At 42.0% G+C, this 28000-nt stretch overlaps 1 protein-coding gene across 1 annotated transcript; it reads right to left on the bottom strand.

Moving 5' to 3' along the window:
* Positions 1-20108: 20108 nt before the first annotated feature.
* Positions 20109-21310, bottom strand: c18h11orf96 (chromosome 18 C11orf96 homolog). Its single transcript, XM_060838595.1, has one exon. The coding sequence runs from the start codon at positions 21196-21198 to the stop codon at positions 20830-20832; it is 369 nt and encodes a 122-aa protein (XP_060694578.1). The 5' UTR covers positions 21199-21310; the 3' UTR covers positions 20109-20829.
* Positions 21311-28000: the final 6690 nt, after the last annotated feature.

Here is a 28000-nt window from a genome sequence, read left to right as displayed (position 1 = left end):
AGCGCCCGGGTCAAGGGTGGGACACTGTTTGGGAGAGGATATGGTGGACCTTTAGAAAGGAAGTAAGGCCCCCTGAGAACAGGGGGGAGGATCTCCATTCAAACATGTTTTATTTTTTTTTGCTCTTATTGTTTGGAAATAGTTTCCTTTTTATTATACTGTTATGAGTGTATTAGAGAACATTTTCTCTTGTTTGAAGGATGTAAGTGACTCAACTATACACTCTGGATAATTGTGGATTAGATTAGTAGTTAACTGAGTTTCATTGTTTTTCTTTCTTCTTTAGTATCATTCCTTTGAATTTTGATGATTATATATTTAAGATCTATTTTTATATTAATGTTTGTGCTTGAAAGTTCTGTTTATTTTTGTAAATCTGTCAAAATATTAAATTTCTAATAAAAATATCTAAAAAAAAAACTAATAGCTTCTTATAAGATATTATGTTCCTCATTGAAAAACATAACCTGGTCTCAATCCATTACTTCATCATTTCTGAATAAAATGTATTAACTATATGTAAACAATGGGTAACTGAATTAAACAATTACAAAGCACCTTCAATTCAAGTTTTGCAATTTGAAGCGCTGTTGACAAAAGTAACTGGAAAATATTGCACTGCAGCTAAAAATATGACTTTTAATGTCCTGTAATCACATCAGAAGACATTGAAAAAACTCCCTACAAAATTGGATGATAGGTGCAAGTGCTTCATAATGTCACTCTTATCAGCAGAGGATCTATACGGGTTGGGTCTGGGGTAGATCATTTTTATCGTCTCACATTATATTGAAAAAGAACATACTCTCCATGCACTTTTCTCTCTTATCTCCAACAATTTATAACCAACCTGCTCAGACATTTCTGGAGTAGGTGGGACTTGAACCTGGCCCTCCTGGTTAGGGGTAGGGTCACTACCACAAGAGCCCAGCTTTTTCCTTTTTCATTGGTTGCAGGTGTCACTGAGAGAGCCAGCATTTACTGCCCATCCATAAAAGGGTAGTTAAGAGTTAACCACATTGCTATGTGTCCAGGGTCACATGTAGATCATTGCCAACTAAGCATCTCAATAGTAGAAGTTAAAAATATCTTTTCTGTTTTTTAATACATGTATTGGCTTTGCTTCTCTCCCCAGAGTAACTATGCTGAACTTGACACTATTTCTAGGTTTAGCAGATTTAATGGCTATGGACAAGAACCAAGTAGAGACACACATCTGACCTTCGTGTACACCCAGCAAACTGATGGAATTCATGGGTTGGTATCATTCTTAACGACCTCCAGCAAGTTAACCACACATTGGGAACTTGCAGCAGGTAATGGCAGATACAACAGCTGAAGACAGGTCGACAGCAAATATGACAATGACGAAGCACAGCCTTAACTTTGGAGAGTAAGCAGCTGAAATGTTGATGCACTGTATAGCTCAGGAGAAGCTTCTTGTTTCCAGAACTGGGTCAACTAAAGAGTACAGAGGCACACAGAAGTTTATTTGATCTCCAGCAACGCGGTGAACGTTTGGGAATCCTACCATTTGGAAAAAATGCGCAAGATTTGACTTGCTGATTTGATTGTTGATGAAAGTGTCCTTGCAAACAATTGACTGTCAGTCATTATCCTTATCAATCAGTGCACTACCCGCCCCAGTAAATCAGTTTTCTGTCTGTGTGGGGTCTCCCCGTGTTTGTGAGGGATTCCTCCGGGTGCTCTAATTTCCTCCCCAGATGTGCAGTTTGGGTGGATTGGCCAGGCTACATTGCCTATAGTGTCCAGCGATTGCAGGCTAGGTGGGTTAGCCATAGGAAATGCAGGGTTACGGGACAGGGGTGGGCTGTTCTTTGGAGGGTTGGTGTGGACTCGATGAGCTGAATGGCCTGCTTCCATGCTGTAGGGATCCTATGATTCCAAGATACAGTTTTCCTTTGTCAAGAGCTGGTCTTTTAGGTTTTCTTCTTCCAACATCAATGGATCTCTGAAGGATGAGCACAAAGGGTACTCATAAAGGGTGGAAATTGAAAAACGTAAAGCCACATCCTGTTAGTGATATGTTAATTATATTGTTAAGAGACAGTGATAAAAGGCATAGTTTATTTAGCACTTACAGTACTTATACAGAGACAGACTGTTGGGAAGCTGCATTAATAGATAAGAAGCAGAAAGATGTGAAGCTACACTCTGTGAATAGACACACTATCAAGAAAGATAGTAATGTCAAGTTCCATACTTCATCAGTTGATTTGCAATTGGAATAACACAGATTTCATAAATCCCATATATTCCACAGTTAATACTTTACACGGTATAGTAATAATTTGTTGTAAGTCACTGAAACTAAGGTCAAACATGAAATATGTTTTCAACTGGAAGTTGTTGGCTGCCCTATTCAAGACCTTTTGAGCTCAAAGTGCAGCCTAGCACTGTAAGAGGTACCCACAGCATTGCAGTAGGAGGATTATACAGAATGCATGAGAACATTGGCTATTTCGATCTCATTTAAAGCCTCCTGTCTGTTTCAAGCCATCTGTTCTACTCTGCACAAACTGAGCAAAAATACAACATTATATATTCCTGTATTTTTTCTTCTGTCAGTATCACTCAGGTGTTGCTGGTTTATATAGGTGTAGATGGGAAGAATGGCCCCATTGTTCATCTTGGCTTAAAGATACCTCAGAATAAAGATATACGTGCATCTGAAGCAGCAATTTCACTGGGAACATTTCTCCAATGCTATCAATCCTTTCTCAACTTGCAAGTCAGCTTTGTTCAATGCTTAAGAATGGAACTCAGTTATAAGACAGAGAAAAACACACTGTAAATTTTCCAAAACATTCTCACAGCAGTTCCTCACAGCTCATCCACAAAGGCTCCATTATTTAAACACCCAGTTCTATTTCAAACTAGATCTTTTGAAGTAGCATTGATCAGTGCCTGACCTTTTATGGCACAACAAAAATCATGCTCAGCCATGATCAGTCAACTCTCTCATTCAGACAAAGAAATGTTAAGGTCTCATTGAGATATGTGTGAGGCAACGTTACAAATTAGCAACACTGGTGTAAACCTATGCACGATGTGAATGCATTTTAATATTTCAGATGCCGTGGTCACCAGACCTGCCCGATTTTCCATACACAACAAACCTTTGTGTATCGGTATGCTGATCTTCAAAATTTGCAAAATCTGCTCCATGGCGTATTAAATATCATTGATAAAAGAACACAGAAACATTCCTCAGAGCCTGAAAGATAACAAGACACACATCGAACTTAATGGAAAGTTATTTTAAAACAAATCTTCATTCATTCAGTGGAAGATGCAAATTTGAAATGATCTATCAGATAAAGTTGCGCAATTGAAAGCAGAACTCAAAATGCAGTGGATGCTAGATTGAGGTGAATTGAAATTATTCTATCTTATCTTTAACTGTAAGTTTTGAGATTTTATTTATTTGCTGAGAATAGATTCTACTATAATTTACCTTAAGATTGAAGTTTGTTCACAGAGAGCTTTCTCACAGTGAGATAAAAGTTTTTAGGAGGTTGCTTAGAACAGAACCTGTCATACTGAAAATGTAATCACATAAAGGATATTGGTAACAAAAAGAAAAAACTGTAGAAAGGTTTTGTCCTCCATCCATCAGATGAGACGCGAAAATAGCAAATTTCAAAAGGAGCAACAATTATACTATGTGAGAAAATAGTGCTGACTATTGGCAAGTCAGCTCTGATTTGTCAAGGTACTGCCACTCCGAATAACCAAGGAACTATTGACCCCAAGCTTTTGTTTAATTCTAGAAGACTTAATGCCATTTTCCCTGTAGAGAACAGGCCCCTGTGTATGAATGTACAAGTGGAAATGAGCCACATTTTGAGAGCCAATAGTCTAAATTACTTGTTACTGTAATTCTTTCTTTTTGTAAATATTTTTATTGAAAAAAAATTTTACATCTTTTACAAAATTATAAAATTACTACAAAACAGTATATCAATCTTATAATATGACAACAAAAACAGTAAACTAATACTGTACTCCACAAACCACTGAGGCAAGAGAAAAATTACCTATGCAACTACAATTCAATAAATAACTAAAAAAAATTAAATTAAACTGAGTTGTACCAAGACAAATCAAATTACATTATGTTGTTACTGCACTCAGCGCAATCCCACCAAAGCTCCCCAACACCGGGAGCATCTGTAGGTAAACCTGTATTTATTCAGAATTGTTCCTGCCAGATGCACCCGGACCACCAGACATTGCCCTCATGACCACACAAAGGCCCTGACCAATATAGCTGACATGTCTGCGTCTATATAGTTCAGAAAGGGTCGCCACATTCTATAAAACAGTTCTGTTTTCTGGTGCACCATACTCATAAGGAAGTCCAGGGGATATGCTCCACAACTAATCTAGGCCACCCCGAGAGTCCCGAAGGATTCTCCGACACTCAGTTCATTAGAATGTTCTTCCTCACACAAAATGTTCCCATGTGCAACCAAAGAAGGGAGATTCAGTAAACCCAAGAGGAGGGGCATTGAATCCACCTTGACCTCAGTTCCCAAGACCCCTTCCAAAACACTCACTACAGCACCCCAATACCTACGAAGTTTGTGGCATGACCAGAAACAATGAGTAAGAGTGCCAACATTTGTTTCACATTTGGGGCACATTGGGGATGCTCCTGTCTTAAATTTCACAAATGAGCCGTGTGGAGTACCTTCAGTTGCACAGCCTGCGTCCTATTGCAAATCGAAATCTTCCTAACATTACTGTAATTCTTAGCACAGTCAACCATTAAGACAATGGATTATTAACCCATTAACATATCCATGTAGCTTTATGAAAAGATAATCCCACATTTGCTTTAACTTATTATGAACTGCACCTCCAGCTATCTAGACCTCCATCTCCAGGGTTTCCTTTTCAAAAACTCAGACTTTAAACTGCTTCCCACTTTTAACTTGCTCTATTAATACCCACCTATTTATCTGAGCTTGTTCCAAAAGCTGTTCTTTTGATTGTGTCCAATTCTTGTTTCATGTAAGCCTCTGCCCAGGCAAATGTCTAAATTCTTGAATCAATTTATGGTTGAATATGCTGAAAGTTGCATTTGTGTCTTGATTCATTTCACCAAATCCCTTCACATAATTAAAAAAAAAGGAGCAGGAGTAAACCATTGGAGAAAATGTAGACGCATGGAATTGAGGGTGATTTAGCAGTTTGGATTAGAAACTGGCTTTCTGTTAGAAGGCAACGAGTGGTGGTTGATGGAAAATATTCAGCCTGGAGTCCGGTTACGAGTGGTGTGTCACAGGGATCTGTTTTGGGACCATTGCTGTTTGTCATTTTTATAAATGACTTAGACGCAGGCAAAGGTGGATGGATTAGTAAATTTGCAGGTGACACTAAAGTCAATGGAGTAGTGGACAGTGTGGAAGAATGTTACAGGTTGCAGGGGGACTTGGATAAACTGCAGAATTGGGCTGAGAGGTAGCAAATGGAGTTCAATGCAGCTAAATGTGAGGTGAGTCACTTTGGGAAGAATAACAGGAAAGCAGATTACTGGGTCAATGGAAAGGTTCTTGGTAGTGTGGATATGCAGAGGGACTTTGGAGTCCATGTACATAGATCCCTGAAAGTTGCCACCCAGGTTAATAGTGCTGTTAAGAAGGCATATGGTGTGTTAGGTTTCATTCGTAGAGGGATTGAGTTCTGAAGCCGCAATATCATGCTGTAACTATGCAAAACACTGGTGTGGCCACACTTGGAATATTGTGTGCAGTTCTGGTCCCCATATTTCGGGAAGGATGTGGAAGCATTGGAAAAGGTGCAGAGGAGATTTACCAGGATGTTGCCTGGTCTGGAGGGAATGTCTTATGAGAAAAGACTGAGAGACTTGAACCTGTTCTCATTGGAAAGAAGAAGGCTAAGAAGGGATTTGATAGAGACATACAAGATGATCAGAGGATTAGATAGGGTAGACAGTGAAAGTCTTTTTCCTAGGATGATGATGTCAGGGTGTACGAGGGGGCTTAACTACAAATTGAGGGATGATAGATTTAAGACAGATGCCAGAAACAGGTTCTTTACGCAGAGTGTGATAAGGGTGTGGAATGCACTACCTGCTAAGGTAGTCAACTTAGCCACATTAGGGAGGGTTAAACAATCCATAGATCAGCACATGGATGATTTTGGGATAGTGTAGGGGGACAAGCTGAGAATAGTTCACAGGTCAGAGCAACATTGAGGGCCGAAGGGCCTGTTCTGCACTGTATTGTTCTATGCTCTATGTTCTATTCAGCCTTTCGAGCCTGCTCCACCATTTAATATGATCATAACTGACCTTCTATCTCAATGCAATATCTTGCTTTCTCAGTGATCCACCTTCATACCCTTTATGGAAGTGCATTCCATGGGGTGACCACCGTGAATGAGAAATTGTTTCCTTACCTCAGTTCTAAACGGTCTACTCTATGTCCTGAGAATGGGAGCCCATATTCTACATTGCCCGAACAAAGAGAAACATCCTTTCTGCATTTAGCTTGAGTAATCCTGTTAGAATTTTATATCTTTCAATCAGCTCCACTTTCTTTCCTCCAGATGAAGTTAACTTAGGGTCAGTCTCACCAACGTCTTCGCATAAGACAGTGCTGGCAATTCTTGCATCAGCCTCTTGAACCTCTGCTGCATGACCTTTATGGCAATATGTTTGCTCTTGGTAGGAAAAGCAAAACTGTACAAATCATACTCCAGGCGTATTCTCACCAAGGCCCTATATAGCTGCAGGAAGACATTTCTCCTTCTGGTCTCAGATCCTCTTGCAATGAAGGCTAACATATCATTGCCCTATTACTTGCCTGTTTACCTTCATTGACTGGTGCACAAGAACACCCAAATTGTTTTGTATGTCCACATTTCCCAATAGATCACTATTTAATCCGCCTTTCAGTTTTTCACACTGTAACTTATAACTTCACAACAAAGCAAGCTCAACAAATGAATAAAAAAACCTTAAATTTCGTGTGGTGCTTGTTTCTTTTTTAATTTTGTTTTCTGTGAATTTTATGTTGTTTGAGGTGAAGAATAAAAATGCCCTGAAATATATTGCTTAAAATCTTTTACGGTACATCAAGTACATCAAATCTTTTACTTTGACCCAAGCATATTCTGCAGTTTCATTTTGACTACACTAAAGTAATACCTGCTTTCTCCCTTCCATCTATCCAGTGGGCATTCCTCAGCTAGACAGACAACTCGGGCAATTTGTTTCAAATTAGGAAGGAATTGTGTGTACCTTAGCTGGACTCTCAAAACTGATGTAATCTATGTCCCCAATAGACACAGACCGGAAAAACCATTATCCTAATAAACAGGGTTGGATCCAATTCAAGCTCCCAGAGGTGATAAAGTACAGTTTTAAAATCAGACTACACAAGAGAGATCATTTTAATTTTCAACAGTAATGCAAAATGGGTGACCTCAATTTGACTGGTTATTATACAACCTACAAGATTTTTCATTTTACTGAAAGCAACAATTTGCTTGTTTTGCATTATAATGAAAGTTCAAAATTCATGTTAGCATCTAATCTGTTATTTTACTTTTTGCATTTTAATACGATTAAAAACAGCAATGTTGCCACAGTCCTACCAGACCACAGGAATGTTCTGTTATTAGAGGTAACTGGTGGCAGTTGAACATGAATGTCTCCACACCTCAGGAAAATCCTTCATGGCAACCTCAGGTGGCAGTGAGAATTGAACCCATGCTCTCAGCATCACTCCGCATCACAAACCTGCCTGGCCAACTGAGCAAGCCAACAATTAGACAAAGCTCTGTCCATTCTTATGTCTATCTTTGGGTTATCTGCTGTTGTATAAGGTTGTAACGGTCTGAAAAGGTCAATGCTGAGGAATACACTCACTGTGATGACGTGATGAAGACTCACTGGGAGAAGAGCTTAGGTTCTTCATCATTCTTTGGTGTTGCTAGAGCTGCCCTCATCCTGGCAAGTGGGGAGTATTCCATTATACTCCTGACTCGTGTGTTGTAAATAAATGAACAAGCTTTGGGAAAATGGGAGATGAATTCCTCTCTGCAGTATTCCTAGCTCTGACCTGCTCTTGTAGCCACTGTGTTTATGTGGTGAGTCCAGTTGAGTTTCTGGTCAATAGTAACCCCAAGGATGTTGATAGTGGGTCATTCACTAATGCTAACAGCAGTGGTTAGATTGTCTCTTATTGGAGATGGTCATTGTGTGGAGCGAATTTTACTTGCCACTTGTCAGCCCAAGCCTGTGCAGTCACAGTCTAATGGTATGGGGTGAGCCCTTTAGGAGTGAGTGAGTGAATCTGCAATCTCATGGCCTGATCTATCCCTCTCTCAACCATTGCCATCAAGCCAAAGGATCAATCCTGGTTCTATGGAGAGTGCAAGAGGACATGCCAGGAGCAGCACCAGGCATACCTGAAGATGAGGTGTCAACCTGACCATCAGTCTACTCTCGACCATCAGAAATGTGATGGAAACCATCAACAGAGCTATCAAACAACACAGGTTTAGCAATAACCTGCTTGGTGACACCCAGTTTGTGTACTGTCAGGACCACTCAGCTCCTGACCTCATTACAGCCTTGGTTCAAATATGGACAAAAGAACTGAATTCCAGAACGGAGGTGAGACTGACAGGTCTTGTTATCGAGTCTGCATTGGACTGAATGCGGTATCTAGGAACTCTAGCAAAACCAGAACCAATGGGTTTCAGGGTACAAGGTCTCCGCTGGTTGGAGTCATACCGAACAAAAGGAGAAAATGATTATTGTTGTTGGAGGTCTGTCATCTCAGCTTCAGGATATCCCTACAGGAGTTCCTCAGGATAGTCTCCTAGGCCCAACCAACTTCAGCTACTTCATCAGTGACCAACCCTCCATCATAAGCTCAGAAGTGGGGATGTTTGCTGATGATTGCACAATGTTCAGCACTATTTGTGGCTCCTTTGATAGCAGTCCATATTCAAATGCAACAAGATCCAGACAATATCCAGGCTTGGGCTGACAAGTGGCAAGTATAATTCACCCCACACAATGCCAGGCAAGCAATGACCTTCTCCAATAAGAGACAAGCTAACCACTGCTGTTAGCATTAGTGAATGTCCCATTATCAACATCCCTGGGGTTACCATTGACCAGAAACTCAATTGGACTCACTACATAAACACAGTGTCTACAACAGCAGGTCAGAGCTAAGAATACTGCAGAGAGTAATTCATCTCCTGATTCCCAAAAGCTTGTCCATTTATTTACAACACATGAGTCAGGAGTATAATGGAATACTCCTCACCTGCCTGGATGAGTGCAGCTCTAACAACACCAAAGAAGCTTGACACCCTCCCGGACAAAGCAGCCACTTGATTGGCACCACATCCACAAGCATCCATTCCTTCATTGTCATTGGATCAAAATCTTGGCCAGCCAACGATGCCCACATCCCATGAGTGAACAAAAATAAATCACATAATTTGTATGTAATCACTATCAGGCAATTAACTACATCTCATTTCAACACGAGTCTTTTCTCATTAGCCTACCAGATGATTTTCCTCTCTCACATAAACTAAATTGGTCCCATAAATTCCTACCAGGGAAAAGGATAGTAGCAACAAATCTACCAGACTTTGATTAATTGATTATAATTCGACAGGGACGTCGGTGGCTGGTCAGCATTTATTGCCCATCCCTATTTGCCCTTGAGAAGGTGGTGGTGAGCTGCCTTCTTGAACTGCTGCAGTCCATTTGATGTTAGAGCAGCCACAACACCATTAGGGAGGATGTTCCAGGATTTTGGAGCACTCATGTGACATGATAGGCAGTGGTGAGGGTTTATCTACAGTATGGGTAAATGGTGGGAACTCCATTTAGCTGCCTCCTACATCCTGGCAGCAGTGGAGATCTAGAAGTTTCTTCAGACATAATTGTAAGAAAGCAGATCTGCAGGTAGTCAGCAGCCTAGAGGAACTGAACATTGAAGAATGCTGCAGAGAAGAACCTCACAACATTTAACAAGGCAGAGTTTGTAGTGAATGGTAAAGAAGCATTTCAGACCTGGTAAGAGATTCACAGCAGCAAGTGTGAGTTCAGAACTCCATGGAGTGGGACCACAAATCCCACTGAGTCTGATACAGAACTTCATGAGTATTCCTGAGCCAAGATTCATCTGGAGTGCAAATGGATATCAGAGGCTCCATGAGGAGGGTTAGAATTTCTGTGGGCATGGGGAAATCATTTTTAAAAACACGGCTCAGTTTATAACTGGAAAAGTGGAGGAATGCAGTGCAGCTCTGAACGAGTAACGCCACCACAGCAAGTGGGCACTACAGAACACAACTACAAACAGGAAGCAACTTAAAGTGAGGTCACAGATCCAGCAACATCACCGAGTCAGAATTAAAACAAAAAAGGGGCAAATTAGAAGCATAAGCAAACAAATTCCAATTAAAGAAAAAAGTTAGGAAACTATTCAGATTGCAGAACTGGCAAGAGATCCAATACTTAAACCACGTTAAAGGCAGGAAGCATTTTTTTTAAACCTCATACCGCAGGACTCGTCTGGGATAAGCAGTGAAAGCAACAGGGATTACGAGTTCGAGTCACAGGAAGTCAGAAGCATCTGGAATAACTATTCATGGAATGGGGGGATTCATCTCATAGAGTAATGAAGAATGATATTCATTCGGTAAAGCCATTAAGAAAATGGGAATTGTTTATGAAGGCCATGGTTAGCAGGATTCATTTAGAGCACCTGTAATAAAGCTGGGAATCATTCATTTCACCAACAAAAGGAAGGAAATATCCATTTTACTTGCAGGAGGCAGAAATGCTCCATTATGATTGCAGTAAGATGTCGAAAACTGTCAGTACAACAATACAGTAGCAGCATGGCTACCCTGCAAAGTACAGCCTTTACAGTAAGGAAAATAACTAGTCACATTAGGAAGACAATTTATAAAAACATCGTCAGAAAGGGTTACTTTCAGAGATGGACTGAGAAACACACAGAATTAAACATTTTGGAGCAAACAATTCTTCAGATTTAGAATTGCTTCCAAACTAGATACTAAATTAGAAACTGAACGAATCAATACACTTTTGTACGCAATTGGAAATATAGCTGATGATGTTGAAGTTTGCCAAATTGTGAAATAAGCACCAGGTGTTTTTGATGAGCTTCTGACAGTGTTTGACAATTATTTTATCCTGAGAACAAATAAAATTCTTGAAAGACCAAGATTTAAGAAAAGGGTTGAACAGAAGCATCCAGAGACAGCCACCAATCATTTCATCAATTATGTCTGCAGGTTAGTGGACAATAGATGTTTAAAGTGAGAATTCATTAGAACCAGAATTGTTGGAATTGGGTTCATGAGCCTTTGTGTTAGATTTAATACAGTCCAAAGAAGATTTGCTCTCAGAGAAAGCCATTCAGATGTTGAGTGATGCTAAAGCCTGGAAATAACATGAATCAGCCTATCACATGAGAGCAATGGAATTAATTCATTTTTCAAATTCATTCATGGTGTGTGGGTGTTGCTAGATGGGCCAACATTTATAGACCACCTGTAGTTACCCTTGAGAAAAATGGGATGAAGCACCATCTTGAATTGCTGTGGTCCATGTGTTGTAAGTAGTTCCACAATATCATCAGGGAGAGAGTTCTCGGACTCCAACAACACTATTGGAATGATGATATATTTCCAAGTCAGGATGGTGAGTGGCTTGGAAGGGAACTTGCAGGTGTTGATGTTCCCATGTATCTGCTGCCCTTGCCCTTTGAGATCACAGAGTCATAGAAATGTACAGCATGGAAACATACGGTCCAACCCATCCACGACGACCAGATATCCCAACACAATCTAGTCCCACCTGCCAGCACCCGGCCCATATCACTCCAAACCCTTCCTTTTCATATACCCATCCAAATGCCTCTTAAATGTTGTAATTGTACCAGCTTCCACCACATCCTCTGGCAGCTCTTTCCATACATGTACCACCCTCTGCATGAATACGTTGCCCCTTAGGTCTCTTTTATATCTTTCCCCTCTCACCCTAAACCTATGCCCTCTAGCCCTGGACTCCCTGACCCCAGGGAAAAGACTTTGTCTATTTATCCTATCCATGCCCCTCATAATTTTGTAAACCTCTATAAGGTCACCCCTCAGCCTCCGATGCTCCAGGGAAAACAGCCCCAGCCTGTTCAGCCTCTCCCTGTAGCTCAAATCCTCCAACCCTGGCAACATCCTTGTAAATCTTTTCTGAACCCTTTCAAGTTTCACAACATCTTTCGATAGGAAGTAGACCAGAATTGCACACAATATTCCAAAAGTGGCCTAACCAATGTCCTGTACAGCCGCAACATGACCTCCCAACTCCTGTACTCAATACTCTGACCAATAAAGGAAAGCATATCAAATGCCTTTTTCACTATCCTATCAACCTGTGATTCCACTTTCAAGGAGCTATGAACCTGCACTCCAAGGTCTCTTTGTTCAGCAACATTCCCTAGGACCTTACCATTAAGTGTATACGTCCTGCTCAGATTTGCTTTCCCAAAATGCAGCAACTCGCATTTATCTGAATTAAACTCCATCTGACACTTCTCAGCCCATTGACCCATCTGGTCCAGATCTTGTTTTAATCTGAGGTCACCCTCTTCGCTGTCCACTACACCTCCAATTTTGGTGTCATCTGCAAACTTACTAACTGTACCTCTTATGCTCGCATTCAAATCATGAAATAGTTGCAGGTTTTGAAGGTGTAGTCTAAGGAGCTTTGGTGAATTCCTGCAGTGCATCTTGTAGATGGTAGCTACGTTCTAAGTAGGGTGACTAAATGTAGATGTTGCTTTGTCCTGGTTGGTGGCAAGCTTGTTGGGTGTTGTTAGAGATGCACTTATCCAGGCAAGTGGGGAGTATTCCTTCACTATCCTGACTTAAGCCTTGTAGATGATGGATAGCCTTTGGGGAGTCAGGTGGTGAGTTACTCACTGCAGGATTCCTTGCCTCTGACTTGATCTTGGAGCCATTGTGATTATGACTCACATGATTCATCCACTTCAGTTTCTGATCAATTGTAAGTCTTAAGGTACAAAACCCCTTAAAGACACACACGAAATGCCAGTACAGAGAGTAGGACAGACATCACACTCATCGTCAGTACTGTGGAGAAATCACCTTATGGACACAAGGAGCATTCTGTTATTAAAAAGAAGAATGCTTTGTTTAAACAATTTGGCATTTTCAGCTATTGCTCCAAAGTAGGATGAAGCCATGAAGCAACAAGAAGTCAGATAGCTCCTCACACAAATATATTAATGATCTGGAGCAAGCTACAACATTTGAAAATAAGCAAAAGGCTTTCCTAGGGTTAATTGGTGATCTACGTGTAGCTTTTTGTGAAGACAACATTTACATCTAAGGGTATTTTAATCATTCTAATTTTGACACAGGTTGAGTATCACCACATTATTGGATAATTGGAGAACTAATCTTTCCAGCCTACTGCACTGCAATTGCATGGTCCAGGGTATATGCCACTTAAAATTAGGAAATTTGATTGAGTTTTTTGAAGAGGTGGCCGAGAAGATAGATGAAGGCAGAGCAGTAGACATTGTATACATGGACTTTAATAAGGCCTTTGACAAGGCAGCATATGGTTGACTAATTATATGGGATCCAGGGAGAGCCGACCAATTGGATACAAAATCAGCAAAGAGTTTATCCCAGATTCCCACTGACGTCACATCCACCAACGCCTCCACTGATGCTCAGTATCAGCAATGTGCACCATCTACTGAATATCCCAATAATTAAGGAGAGTCAGGGGGCAGAGTTGAGTATGGTAGTCATTACAAAAGAGCAAGTGCTGGAAAAGCTAAAAGGTCTAAACATTGGTAAATCTCCTGGCCCCAATGGCCTACATCCTAGAGTTCTGAGAGAGGTGGCTGAGGAAATAGTGGAGGTGTTGGTTGTGATCTTCCATAAGTCACTGGAGTCAGGGAAAGTCCCAGATGATGGAAAATCGCTGTTGTAACCCCCTTTTTCAAGAAAGGATCAAGACAAAAGATAGAAAATTAAAGGCCTATTAGCCTAACCTCGATTGTTGGCAAAATTCTAGAATCCATCATTAAGGATGAGATTTCTAAATTCTTGGAAGCGCAGGATCGGATTAGATTAAGTCAGCGTGGATTTGGTAAGGGGAGATCATGCCTGACAAACCTGCTAGAATTCTTTGAAAAGGGAACAAGTAGGTTAGGCCAGGGAAACCCAGTAAATGTTATCTATCTAGACTTCTAAAAGGCCTTTGATAAGGTGTCTCATGGGAGGCTGCTGAGTAAGGTGAGGGCCCATGGTGTTCAAGGTGAGCTACTGGCATGGATTGAGGATTGGCTGTCTGACAGAAGGCAGAGAGTTGGGATAAAAGGTTCTTTTTCAGAATGGTATCAGGTGACAAGTGGGTCCCGCAGGGTTCAGTGCTGGGGCCACAGCTGTTCACGTTATACATTAATGATCTGGATGAAGGGACTGGGGGAATTCTAGTGAAGTTTGCTGATGATACAAAGTTAGGTGGACAGGCAGGTAGTACTGAGAAGGTAGAGAGGCTGCTGAAAGATTTAGACAGTTTAGGAGAGTGTTCCAGGAAATGGCTGATGACATTCAATGTGAGCAAATGAGAGGTCTTGCACTATGGAAAAAAAAATACAGGCATGGACTATTTTCTAAATAGTGAGAAAATTCATAAAGCTTACGTACAAAGGGATTTGGGAGTGCTAGTCCAGGATTCTCTAAAGGTTAACTTGCAGGTTGAGTCGGTGATTAAGAAAGCAAATATAATATTATCATTTATCTTAAGAAGGTTGGAATATAAAAGCAGTGATGTGCTTCTGAGACTTTGTTAAGCTCTAGTCAGGCTCCATTTAGAATACTATGTCCAATTTTGGGCCCCACACCTCAGGAAGGACATACTGGCACTGGAGCGTGTCCAGCGGAGATTCACACGGATGATCCCTGGAATGGTCGGCCTAACATATGATGAATGGCTGAGGATCCTGGGATTGTATTCATTAGAGTTTACAAGGTTGAGGGGAGATCTAATAGAAACTGACAAGATAATGCATGTCTCCGTTAGGGAGGGAGACTAGGACCCATGGCACAGCCTTAGAATTAGAGAACATCAATTTAGAACAGTAATGAGGAGACATTTCTTCAGCCAGAAAGTGGTAGGCCTGTGGAATTCATTGCCACAGAGCGCAGTGGGGGCTGGAACATGAAATGCCTTCAAGGCAGAGATTGATACATTCTTGATCTTGCAAGGAATTAAGGGAAAAAGGGGAGAGTGTGGGTAAATGGAGTTGAAATGCCCATCAACCATGATTAAATGGCAGAGTAGACTTAATGAGTTGAATGGCCCTACTTCCAATCCTATGTCTTATGGTCTTTTGGTCAATAAGATGTACTGCAGAAATTCACCAAGACTCCTTGGACCAAATCTTTTCAACGATCACCTGCAAATTCACTTCCAAGTAAATCACCAACCTGACTCAGAAATAATTTGCTATTCATTTAGTGTCACTGAAATACCTGCGACTCTCATTGTAATGGTATTGTGGGTGTCCTTAGACCAACGGACTGCAGCTGTTCATGAAGATAGGTTACCATCACCTTTTCAAGAGCATTGGGGATGGGCCAAACCTCTAGTGACACCTACATCCCATAAATTAATTTTAAAAAATATCCCTACGCACCTTGGAAAATTCTATATCCTTTAATGAAACAAGTTGAGAAGCAACTTGAAGAGATGGCCTGAACATCAGTCAGGTACACTTGTTTGATGATCAAACAAATCTCCAAATATTTCCTTTTGTCAAAACCACTTGTGTTGGAAATACCTTATTAAAACAGTTATATTTCACATCCAAACAAAACTGATTGAGAGATTTTTTTTAGACAAATTCCTAAATTGTATTTTCAGCCATTAAAACAATATAAGTATGTGACACACTGTGACACTTAGTGAATAGTTTCTCAAACCAGCCATGACTTATTTGTGACTTGTGAGTTATTAAGGTGATGTCATCTATGAAGTTTACTGCGTGGTGTCATTAGTCCTGAGACTAGCCTGACTTACGACACTCATGCTCAGAAATAATGCAGAAAGCAATTATATTTCACAAGGAACACCTCAGTGACAAAATGATATTTCACAGCAGACATGTTTGTGCTCAGAAATTACTTTTTAAAATGTGTTTAATGTTCAGAGTATGTGAAAAAAATACTATGAATAGAAACACAGAGTAACCTTGTGATATAACAGATTTCTAAGTCACTGAAAAGTAATCTGCTCCACCTAGCATGTGGGAGTATGCATAATTGCCCAGCTGACTACAAAACATCGCTTGTAAGTGTTTGAAGATACATCTAGCTGAGATCATAGTGCTTTTCTTATTTTTTTTAACAGTAAATTAGTTTATGAACTTATTTTGTTTATTGCTCTTGAATAATAGGCACAGCTTGTGAAATAAAACTCAACTGTTATTCATTACATGAATGTTGCACAATGACAGTCAGTGACTAACCACCGGGTCAGCACTGCAAAATGCACAGCAGAAATTCTCCAAAGCTCCTTTGACAACACCTTCCAAAACACACGACCACTTCAAAACAAGAGAACAAAGGCAACTGATATATGGGAACACTGCTGCCCGCAAATTTCCTCCAGGCCAGTCACCATCCTGACTCCGTATGACTGTCAGACAAAGGAACAGAATTCAGCCACTGAGCTCATCGAGTCTGCTCATGGCTGGTACGTTTCTCATCCCATTTGGTTGCCTTCTCCCCATAATCTCTGACCCCCTTATTAAGCAACAGCCTGTCTTAAAGACACTCAGTGACTTGGCCTCTTATAGGCTTCTCTGGCAATGAGAACCATAGATTCACCACTCTATGGATGAAGAAATTCTTCCTATCTCAATTCTAAAGGGTTACCCCTTCACTCTGAAGTTGTGGCCTTGGGTCCTAGTCTCTCCATGTCCAAGCTATCCAGGTCTCCCAGTATTTGCAGAGGTAGATTGCCACGCCTTTCGTGTTGCTGGGTCAAAACCCTCAAACTCTCTCCCTAACGGCATTGTGGGTTTCCTTACACCACAGGACCGCAATCATTATTGTAGTTCCATTTTCGAATTTCATCAGTAACTCCTGACTCATACAACAGGTAACCCAAGTGTGGATACTGACTTGAGGAATATTTCCCACTACTCAGTGCAAAATAACAATCTTTCTCTTGCACCAAACTTTTGAATTGTGATAAGCATGTGTCAGGCCCCACACATCACAGTGCAGCACTCAAACTTTTTCTAGGAGTAGCAAACAATAGGGTGACCCATCAGTGATAGAGAATATTGGGGCACGTAATGAGAGGCATCCCTTGAGCCACTCCTGCTCTCTGACCTAGTTGCACTTGGATATAGCTTGCCCTTTGCCAAACATGCTGAAGTTTCTCAGTTTAGACTGGGCTGTTTGACTTTGACAGGCTGGAGTAGTTACTTAGTTGGTAACACAAGGACTATAGAAGATTGTGGATGTTTTTTTAAACAGTGGCAATGCGCTATATCTAGAGGGGAGACGATGGTCTAGTGGTATTTTGTTAGACCAGTCATTCAGAGATCCAGGTAATGTTCTGGGGCAAGTTTTCAAACACCCCATGGCAGATGGTGGAATTCAAATTCAATTTTTTTTAATCTGGAAATAAAAATCTCATTATGACCAGAAAACCATTGTTCCAACGATTGACAATCTGTCTGGTTCACTGATGTCCTTTACGGAAGAAACATTTGACAGCCCTTATCTGAGTCTGGCATATATGGGACTTCAGACCCACAGCAATGTGTTTAACACTTGAGTCTCTCTTTGAGCAATTAGGGATGGGCCTAGCCAACGACACCCTCACCTCGTGAATGAATAAAGAAGCAGTGTATACATTCTTGCCACATAGTTTTAGCAGCAGCAAATGGAGGAAGCAAGGCACAATGATCAAAGAACACTCACCTTTCTTTTAAACCTTAAATGTGCAGAAAATTCATTGAAGCACATATGCTTACTTTGTGTATGAGCTTAGGATCACAGCCCAACAGCTCAGCCCATTACCAATTTGTTTACGAGGCATAGATGGGATCAGCTCCATTTGGCTTCCCTACTTCCAGCAGAGCCTTAATAGCAGCGGACAACAGTCGTTTACACAGTGGCTCTGTCTTAAATCGCATGATTGGATTGAGAGGACGTTTACATAAATTGAAAGAGAACCATTATTCCACACTGCATGTTTGGTTTGAAAGCCTGCACAGACATAATAAATTCCTTAAATCTCACATGAGGACAGCATTCCAAAGGCAACAGTACATCAAGAGGTTTGAACCATAAGTCAAATCTTGCATTTATGTAGCACCACTCAGGACCACAGGGTGAAGTCCAAAGAACTCTATAGCCTCTGAAGAGTTTTCCGCAGTGATAAAATGTAACAGGCTATTTGCGCAAAGCAGGATCCAAAGTACAATAACAACCCAATGGATAATGTTTCAAAAGTGACTGCTTAAACTAATCTAAGAATTTTCAAAGCCACAGTCAGTGGAATGGCGAAGGACACACAGCATTACGCCACTGTCTGCAGACTCTTCTCCAAGCCCCTCACCAATCCAACTTGGAAATATATTGCCATTCCTTCAGTGCAATTGGGTCAAAAACCCTGGAATCCAGCACTGGGGATGTCCCTTTACCGAATGGACAGCATTAGTTTAAGGCAGCAGCGCACTATTGCCTTCTCAAAGGGCATCTGGGCATGGGCAATCAATGCTGGCCCAGTCAACAATACCCATATGCCATGAATACTTTTTCTTAAAGTAAAGCTGCAAGCACACAGAGGCAGCAAATCATATCCATACATGCACCGAGCCCCTGATATACCTGATTGCACTTGCATTATTCCCCTTTCCTCCCCCCAGTTAAAAGCACCACTTTCTAAATAAAAACAAACATTTGAAAGATCAGCTGGATTCCTACAGCAGTGCTTAAGTACTGGAAATGATAAACCAGCCAGCCATGGGTATAGCCTGTCAGACACATGCAATACAATTCATTTGGCATCACCAGGCATCTTAACACTAAGAAACTGAAAAGTATGCAGCCAGATTAAGAAAAGTACTGGGCATAGCTAGTACCTATAACAGATATGGAATAGACATGGCACCATGATGAAAAGTGGCAGCAAGAGGGTGGAGTGTGTTACTTGAACTAAAACACAGCAGGAACCCACAGCTGCCTGACTGGTTTAACGTGTTAAATCTGAGAGTGGGGGCTGGATTTAACACACTGGGAAGGTGGGAGGGAAGGGTAACAAATTTGGGGGGGGGGGGGGGGGGGGGAAAAGGAAGGAAGAGAAAGTAGACAGATAAGAAAAGCTTAAATGTCAGAGTTACCGAACGGCGCTGTAGCTTTGAAAAACACAGGCTAGTGACAAGCGCGTCTCCTTCAGGCTGCACTATTTACACAGCCCGGCCATTCAGCCCTCGAGCCAGCTGCGCGCCCATACTCCAGCGACAGCAGCGTGGAGATTCACAGTAGGAGCATGGGGGGGGGGGGGGGGGGGGGTGAAAAGGGGTAGGCTGTTATGATTGGATTGAAACTAAGATCGCATTTTTTCCTCACATGCTCAATACAAAGAAAATAAAATTCAACTCTGGATTTTTCTTTTAAAAAAAGGGAGATTGATGACACAGAATTCGCGCAGAGCTGACGAGAAGGGAAAAAGCACGTGTATTAATTCTAATATTATACATTGGAGCCGCATGGAAAACGCTAATGCGGCACAACATGATCTTAACGGCAGAACCCAGAGAGACAGAAAAAATACTCTCGTGATTAGATAAACATGAAACCGAATCCAAAAGATTAGGGCAGAAGCAAGGCATTTTTTTTTAAAGAGCAAATTAGATCGTTCAGCAGGCAGACAGTACGAGACTGTCACTTCAAATGTGAAAAACAAAAAGCTCCAAGACGTAGAAATAAAAAAAGGTTTAAACTTACATTGATTTTATTAATTATAAGCCATTACAATATTAATTTTTGCAACTATCACAAAAATTACAAACATATAAATTACCATTTTTTTAAAGTATTAAAAGCATTGTACATTTTGGCAAGACTCCAGCAAATTCTTAAAATCCTCGAGTATTCAGAGTATCTGCGGGTCCCACTCAGAGGGGAGTAGGAAGGACATTTAAATTACATTTCGCAATTCAATTATTCCGAAAGCAGCGTAGAAAACAACCATTCTTCTTTGTTTTATTTTGCTAAAAATTAAAAGTTGCATTTATAATCCGTGTTCCAACTTCAGTGACGTCCACAATTTTTTTCAAAAAAAAAAGGCATAAAACGCCAGTTCGCTTTGCAACATCTCGCTCTCTAATTTGTGTTTATGTCCGAGAGAGAGAGAGAGAGAGGGAGAGACCGAGCAAGAGGTTCTGCACAAAGCGTTCATTCCACGACTTGTAAAAATTCAAGCACAAAACGACATCTCACATCAGAACTTACTCCTGGCTGTTCGATTGGTTTTCCCTTGCACAAGTCAAAGTTTCCTTTTGAAAATAGAATTTTTTTTTCCAAAAAAAGTCAGCTTTAAGAAAACTTCATTATGAAGCACAGTACTTCTGTCCTGGTGGGGGGGTTTATGGAGCTGGCTGGGGGGGGGGGGGGGGGGGGGGGTAAAGCTGGGGAAGAGATGGTGAACCATCAATGGGCGGAATCTGAGTCGCTGGAGTCCAGGCTATACCGCAGCTTGGAGTTGCTCAGGCTCGACTTGTGCACCCGCGAGTTCTGCGCGCTCCTCCGGAGACACTCCAGCGACTGCAGGAACGACTTCTTGGCTTTCTCCTCCTCCAGCGCCGAGACCCCTTCCTCCTCCACCTCCTGGATCTCGTCGAAGGTGACCGGCTGGGTCTTGAAGCGGGCCTCCCTGGCTCTCCGCGGCTTCAGCTTGCTCTTCTGCAGCTGACGGCGCAGCGACTGCGGGTACTCCTCGGTGATCCCGGCGTAGCTGGGCATCACCGCCTGGTAGCTGGTGCAGATGCCCACCACCTCGCCCTGTTTGCCCGCTGCCATCTGCTTCTTCTTCCTCCTCCGGGGGTCCCCTCGCTCTTCCAGAGAGAGAAACACAAATCCTACCACTCAACCTGATACAAGTTGGACTCTTGTGTCTGTGAGAGTGCTGCAGAAGCAATTTATATAGACAACTCCAGGCCACGTGGCCTCAGCCTCTCATGACACCAGTTGCCATTTAAAGGAATCCTACGTGTTTTTTTGTGTCTCTCTCTGAGCTGACGTTATTTCATTAATAGTGTGCTTTATCACCGGTCAGAATAAGATTTCCGGTAACTCTTCTATTACAAACCCCGTTTTATATTAGCAGATTTTTTTTAAAAAGTAGGACAACTTGGACTTTATTTTGATCTGGATAGATTCTAATTATCATTCGATTAATCCCCAGCCTCATCTGGAAATGGTTTTCTACTTGGACACTGACATTGTAAAGTGTTGTAATCAAGGCAGGAACAGACACACACACAGAGAAAGATCATAATTAAATAGAGGGTACTGGGTAAACCCTTGTCTGGTTGGCGATAGTACAAAAGGGGGCTATATCGGTTAAAATTAAAAATTTAAAACCAAAACCTACGGGTGCTAGAAATCTTCTGCACAAAATGCTGCAGAGGAGTCAGAGGGGACTGGAAAATGTCAACTGTTTCTCTCTCCACAGATGCTGCCTGGCGTACTTCCAGCATTTTGTGTCTTTTTTAAAAAAAACATTCTGATCTCTAGCATCCGCAGTGTATTTCGCTTTTATTTCTATGCTGTGAATTATTTTCTCGCCGAGGTTGTGGTTTCCCGTCTATTTACCACTAGTCGGAAGGTGGTGGGTTCCCGGTCCCCGATTGGAATGACAGGAACATCACTGGGTCACAGAATGATTTCACTTCGGGGGAATGTTTATTTGTGTAGCAGCAGATCCATGTCCAAGCGCTAGAGGCCAGATAGCCCGCTGTCCCAGAACTACCCAGAACACTTTCACCTTTTAAACTGCAGCATACTTACTGTGGAAGTCACAGTCCTTGCCAACCCGGCTGTCTCGAATGCCACATGAATTAATCGGGCTTTTCCAAACGAGAGACATTTGTTTTCGTTCTAATGCAAGTCAGGTCAATTTTAATTGTGATTTCTGATGTTGAATTTCCGCTCCTTTAAGGCAGTGCACCCGGGACATCTGCCGTTTGTGTTTCCTTTTTGTCATAGTCACAGAGATGTACAGCATAGAAACAGACCCTTCAGTCCAACTCTTCCATACTGACCGGATATCCTAACCTAATCTAGTCCCATTTGCCAGCACTGGGCCCACATCCCTCTGAACCCTTCCCATTCATCTTTGATAAAATACGTTTGTTTGCCAAAACTGAGTTGACAGTTTGAGGTGACACGGTAGCTCAGTGGTTAGCACTGCTGCCTCACAGCACCAGGGACCTGGTGGAGTTTGCATATTCTCCCTGTGTCTGTGTCAGTTTCCTCCCCGTCCAAAGATGTGTAGGTTAGGTGAACTGGCCATGCTAAATTGTCCCATAGTGTTCAGGGATGTGATGGTTAGGTGAGCTGGCCGTGCTAAATTGTCCCATAGTGTTCAGGGATGTGTGGGTTAGGTGAGCTGGCCATGCTAAATTGTCCCATAGTGTTCAGGGATGTGTGGGTTAGGTGAGCTGGCCATGCTAAATTGTCCCGTAGTGTTCAGGGATGTGTGGGTTAGGTGAGCTGGCCGTGCTAAATTGTCCCGTAGTGTTCAGGGATGTGTGGGTTAGGTGAGCTGGCCGTGCTAAATTGTCCCGTAGTGTTCAGGGATGTGTGGGTTAGGTGAGCTGGCCGTGCTAAATTGTCCCGTAGTGTTCAGGGATGTGTGGGTTAGGTGAGCTGGCCGTGCTAAATTGTCCCGTAGTGTTCAGGGATGTGTGGGTTAGGTGAGCTGGCCGTGCTAAATTGTCCCATAGTGTTCAGGGATGTGTGGGTTAGGTGAACTGGCCATGTTAAATTGTCCCATAGTGTTCAGGGATGTGATGGTTAGGTGAACTGGCCATGCTAAATTATCCCATAGTGTTCAGGGATGTGTGGGTTAGGTGTGTTAGTCAGGACTAAATATCGGGTAGGGGAATGGGTCTGGGTGGGTTACTCTTCAGAGGGTCGGTGTGGACTTGTTGTCCAACTCCACACTGCAGGGATTCTATGAGTTGACTGCGGGTACGGAATGAGCAAAGGGTTTTACAAAGGAAACATTATTGTCTTTTTAATTCATTCAAAGGACTGGCAGTTGTCCTCGAGAAGATGGTGGTGAGCTAGTTTCTTGAATAGCTGGAGTCCATCTGGTATCCATCTCCCACAGGGCTGTTGGGAAGGGAGGTAGACCCAGCAACAGTGAAGGAATGGCACTAGGATAGTGTGTGACTTGGAGGTTGTGGCATCCCGATGGATCTGCTGTCATAGTCCTTCCTGTTTGGAGAGGTGATGGGTTTGGAATGATCTATTGACAAATTGCAGCAAAGCTCCTGTGCAATTTCTCCATGTTTACCCCATTCCCTCTCTGTCCCTTTACTTGTTTTAAATGCCATTTTGAAAGCCTTGGTCTCTCCATTTACACTGCTCTCATAGACAGAGAGTTCCAAGTCATTACATTCTCACATCCTCTTGTTCTTGAAAGCTTCGAGTGTTGCTGGAACTGCACCCATCCAAGCAAGTAAGGAATAATCCGTTATATTCCTAACTGGTGCTTTGTATTTGGTGACAAAAGTGAGGACTGCAGATTGAGAATGTGGTGCTGGAACAGCACAGCAGGTCAGACACCATCCGAGGAGCAGGAGAATCAATGTTTTGGGCAAAAGCCCTTCATCAGCCCTTCATTGATGCCAGACTTTTGGCAATCTGGAAGTGAGTTACTTACCACATAATTCTTTTGACCTCCTCTTAAAAATACAGTATTTACTTATGGTAGACAAACAGGAGACTGGAAGAACACAGCAAGCCAGACAGCATCAGGAGGTAGAAAGGTTGCCGCCTATTTTAATTCGCCTTTCCACTCTCTTTCTGACATGACCACCCTTGGGGCTTGGCTTCCTCAATTGTCACAATGAATCAAACCGCAAATTGGAGGAACAACACCTCTTTTTCCACCAGGGCAGCCTCCAGCCCAGAGGACTCAACACTGAGTTCTCCAATTTCAAATACCCTCCCTTCCTATGCCCTGACTCCCTTCCCAGCCCTTCCCCAATCTCCCATGCCTCTCAGCCACTTACCAGATTCATCTTTCCCATTTGGAGAAAGTGAGGACTGCAGATGCTGGACATCAGAGTTGAGAGTGTGGTGCTGGAAAACCACAGCAGGTCCTGCGGCATCTGAGGAGCAGGAGAATCAATGTTTCAGGCATAAGCCCTTCAGGAGGAATCATCCGGCCCATTGACCAACCAAGTCATAGTCTCTAGCTGTCTCCACCTAACCCCACCTCACCACCCTGTCCCTCCAACCCCCTTTTTCTGCAGCTCCCCTTCCACTCGCCCCCTGTCCTGAAGAAGGATTACGCCTGAAATGTCAATCTCTCCACCTCCTAATGCTGCCTGGCTTGCTGTATTCTTCCAGCCTCCTGCCTGTCTACCTTGGATTCCAGCATCTGCAGTTTGTTTGTCTCTGACCAGTTCAGTTTCTGGGTAATGGAGACCCTCAATTTATTAATGGTTGAGGGATTCAACTGTAATAATGTTGTTGAATGTCTTAGGAATATGACTAAATCCCCTCTTGGTCATTGCCCTTAGAACTTGAATGGTGCAAGTGTTACTTAGCACTTATCAGCCCAAACCTGGAAATTGTCCAAGTTTTAGTATAGGCAGACATAGTCAGATACTTTATCTGAGAAGTTGTCAATTGGGCTGAACACTATGCAATTATGCCCACTTCTGATCTTCCAGTGGAAGACAAGTCATAGAGTCATACAGCATAGAATCAGGTCCTTTAGTCCACCACAGCTATGCTAACTAAAAAACATCAAACTACACTAACCCCATGTAATTGATCCGTAGCCTATGTCCGAGCATTTTAAGAGCTCATCAAGATGCTTCTTAAATGTTGCAAGAATAACTGCCTCCACCACCCCTCAGGCACAGGCAAATGATTTAACAGGGACCTGAGGGGCAACTTTTTCAGGCAGAGGGTGGAGTCTGTATAGAATGAACTGCCAGAGGAAGTGGTGGAGGCTGGTACATTTACAACATTTAAAAGACACTTGGACTGATACATGTCTGAAAGGTTTAGAGGGATATGGACCAAAAGCAGGCAAATAGGACTAGTTTAGTTTGGGAAACCTGGTCGGTATGGACGAGTTGCACCAAAGGGTCTGTTTCCATTTTGTATTACTCTATGACTATAAAAATCTCTGAAAAGGCCCTGGCAATTTTCTCCCTTTCCTTATAGCAGCATGAGATATCTCTGTTAAGGCCCTGGGAACTTATACACCTTATGCCCACTAAAATATCTATTACGTCCTTATTAATCTTAACATGTTCTACAAAGGCATTGATGAAACAGCTGAAAATGTTTAGGAGAAGGTTACTACCTTAAGGAACTCCTGCAGAGATATTCTAGGCCAGATGGGAGTCTCTATTTTTCAATGCATGCATGGGGATGTGGGCATCTCTGGCTAGGTCAGTATTTAATCCCTGTCCCCAACTGCTCTGGAGAAGGTGGTGTTGAGCTACCCTTTGAACCACTGCAGTCTTTTATAGGGACACCCACATTGCTGTTAAGAAGGGATTTCTAAGATTTTGGCCCAGTGACAGTGAAGGAATGATGATTATGTAGTTTCAAGTCACTCTCACCTCACTCCTGGTGTTCAGCTCATTTGTCCATGTTTGGGACTAAGGCTGTAATTAGATCCCAAACGGAGTGTCAGTGACCAGGTTGTTACTTTGCAAGTGCTGCTTGACAGCACTATCAGTGACCCTTCTATCACTTTGCTAATAATCAATCATAGACTGCTGGGGCCAAGTTGGATCTGTTGTGGTCAGGATATACCTGGACAATTTTCCACATTATCAGGTAGATGCTGGTATTGGAGTTTTAGTGGTACAACTTGGCTAATGGCATAGCAAGTTCTGGAGGACAAGTCTTTAGTTCAATTGTCGTAATGTTGTTTGGACCTGAAGCTTTTGCAGTATCCAGTGCTTCCAGTAGTGCTACTGAGACATTCTTGTTGACAAACATTGAAGTCCTTCTCCCACAGAACATTGTGTCCTCAGTGTTTCCTCCAAGTGGTGTTCAACATGGAGGAGTACTGATTCATTCATTTGAGAGTGTGTGGTAGGTGGCAATCAGCAGGTGGTTTCCTTGCCCGTCCTTCACAGATAGCATGAGACTCCGTGGAGTCCAAAGTTATGTTGAGGATTGCCAGGGCAACTCCTTCCTTACTGTATATCACTGAGACCTAGCAGAGGTAGTGGTGGCAATCATGTCAGTGAGACAGGGATAGAGATGATGTTGTCTGGGACACAAATGCTCCACTGTGGCTGGACGTGAATGAAAATGTTTTCACTTATTTTACATCCAGCAAATTGCACTCATTGATGTTCATGTAACAAGTCTCTTTTGTTTGCATAAGGAAATGTGGTTCCTACCTTCCTGCCCATCAGGGGACCTTGGTTGAATGCGTTTGGACTGTGGACAAAGAAGGGAGGACTAATGTTGTATTCTAGTCAAATGCAAAAACCTGGGTAGTCAGACATTCTGCCTATTAGGGCATATTCCATTTATTGTTACACAAAAAAAAAAGTGGGACATTTAGAGAAATGAAGGAATGCCGGGTTTGAAACTGTAGGTCTATGCCCACCTCCAGACTGCAGAGATGTACTCACCCTGATTCAAGAGAGGAAATCTCTCTTCAAATGCTGGAATTCACTGATCAGGATGTAACAAGACTTGAGTTGTATACAGAAATGTGATCTATAACAAACTTCACCAACAGTAAAGTACTGTCTATGGCATAAAAGGTCACTATTAATCTACGAGTTCCTTTCAAGCAATCTGCTGTTACAAGGAGAACCACCCTGGAACACCAAACAAGGCAGTCAATCTGCACATACTAAATACAAGTTGCTGATCTCTGAATTTTAAAATGTAATAAATTGACTATTTTAAAATAAAAGTGTTTTTTCAGGAAGAGTATGAAAAAAGATTAATTTGGAAATGAGTGCTCAATCATGTTCTGGCTGCCAGCATTACAAAAATCATCTTGAGAATTTGTCAGTAACCTATTTGTGATTGCAATTAGTTCTGAAGCTTTCTGGCTTTGTATCCAAGCAACATGTCAGAACACGAAGTTTCACTGGCTGAAACTAAAACTTCATTTGTAAAAAGTTTGGTTAAAAAGTAGAGTTCGCTCCTAACATGGGGTCTCGCTTGAAACAGTCTTCAGACCTTTTAAGAAATGCACATTTATCTACAGCCTCTGTAAAATAAATTCATCAGAGCTTTTAAATTTGCATTGATTTCATTCATATAATTTTCTATTAGTTCTTGATGTTGACAGAGACAATTTTCTGTGGTACACAATGATTATTAATAAGCTTGAATCAGGAACATTAATTTCCTATTAGGATTTTGTCTTAATACAGCCATCCATCAGAGAGGAGGAATGTGCAGCTCAAATATGGTTGTGCCAGAGATTTGCCCAGTTTAGCAAACCTACTTCCAAACCCAGATAGGCATCATATTACCCAAGGAGATCACCCAAATACAGTAATAACATCAGCATCTAAAATTAATACTCTTACAACAAAAAAAAACCCACTATGGCTTTCTTAGTTACCCACATCACTGTCTCAATGTC

Source organism: Hemiscyllium ocellatum, chromosome 18, assembly GCF_020745735.1.
Source record: "Hemiscyllium ocellatum isolate sHemOce1 chromosome 18, sHemOce1.pat.X.cur, whole genome shotgun sequence".
Classification (NCBI taxonomy): domain Eukaryota; kingdom Metazoa; phylum Chordata; class Chondrichthyes; order Orectolobiformes; family Hemiscylliidae; genus Hemiscyllium; species Hemiscyllium ocellatum.
Note: the sequence above shows the minus strand (reverse complement) of the source record. Positions and strands in the feature narration are given on the sequence as shown.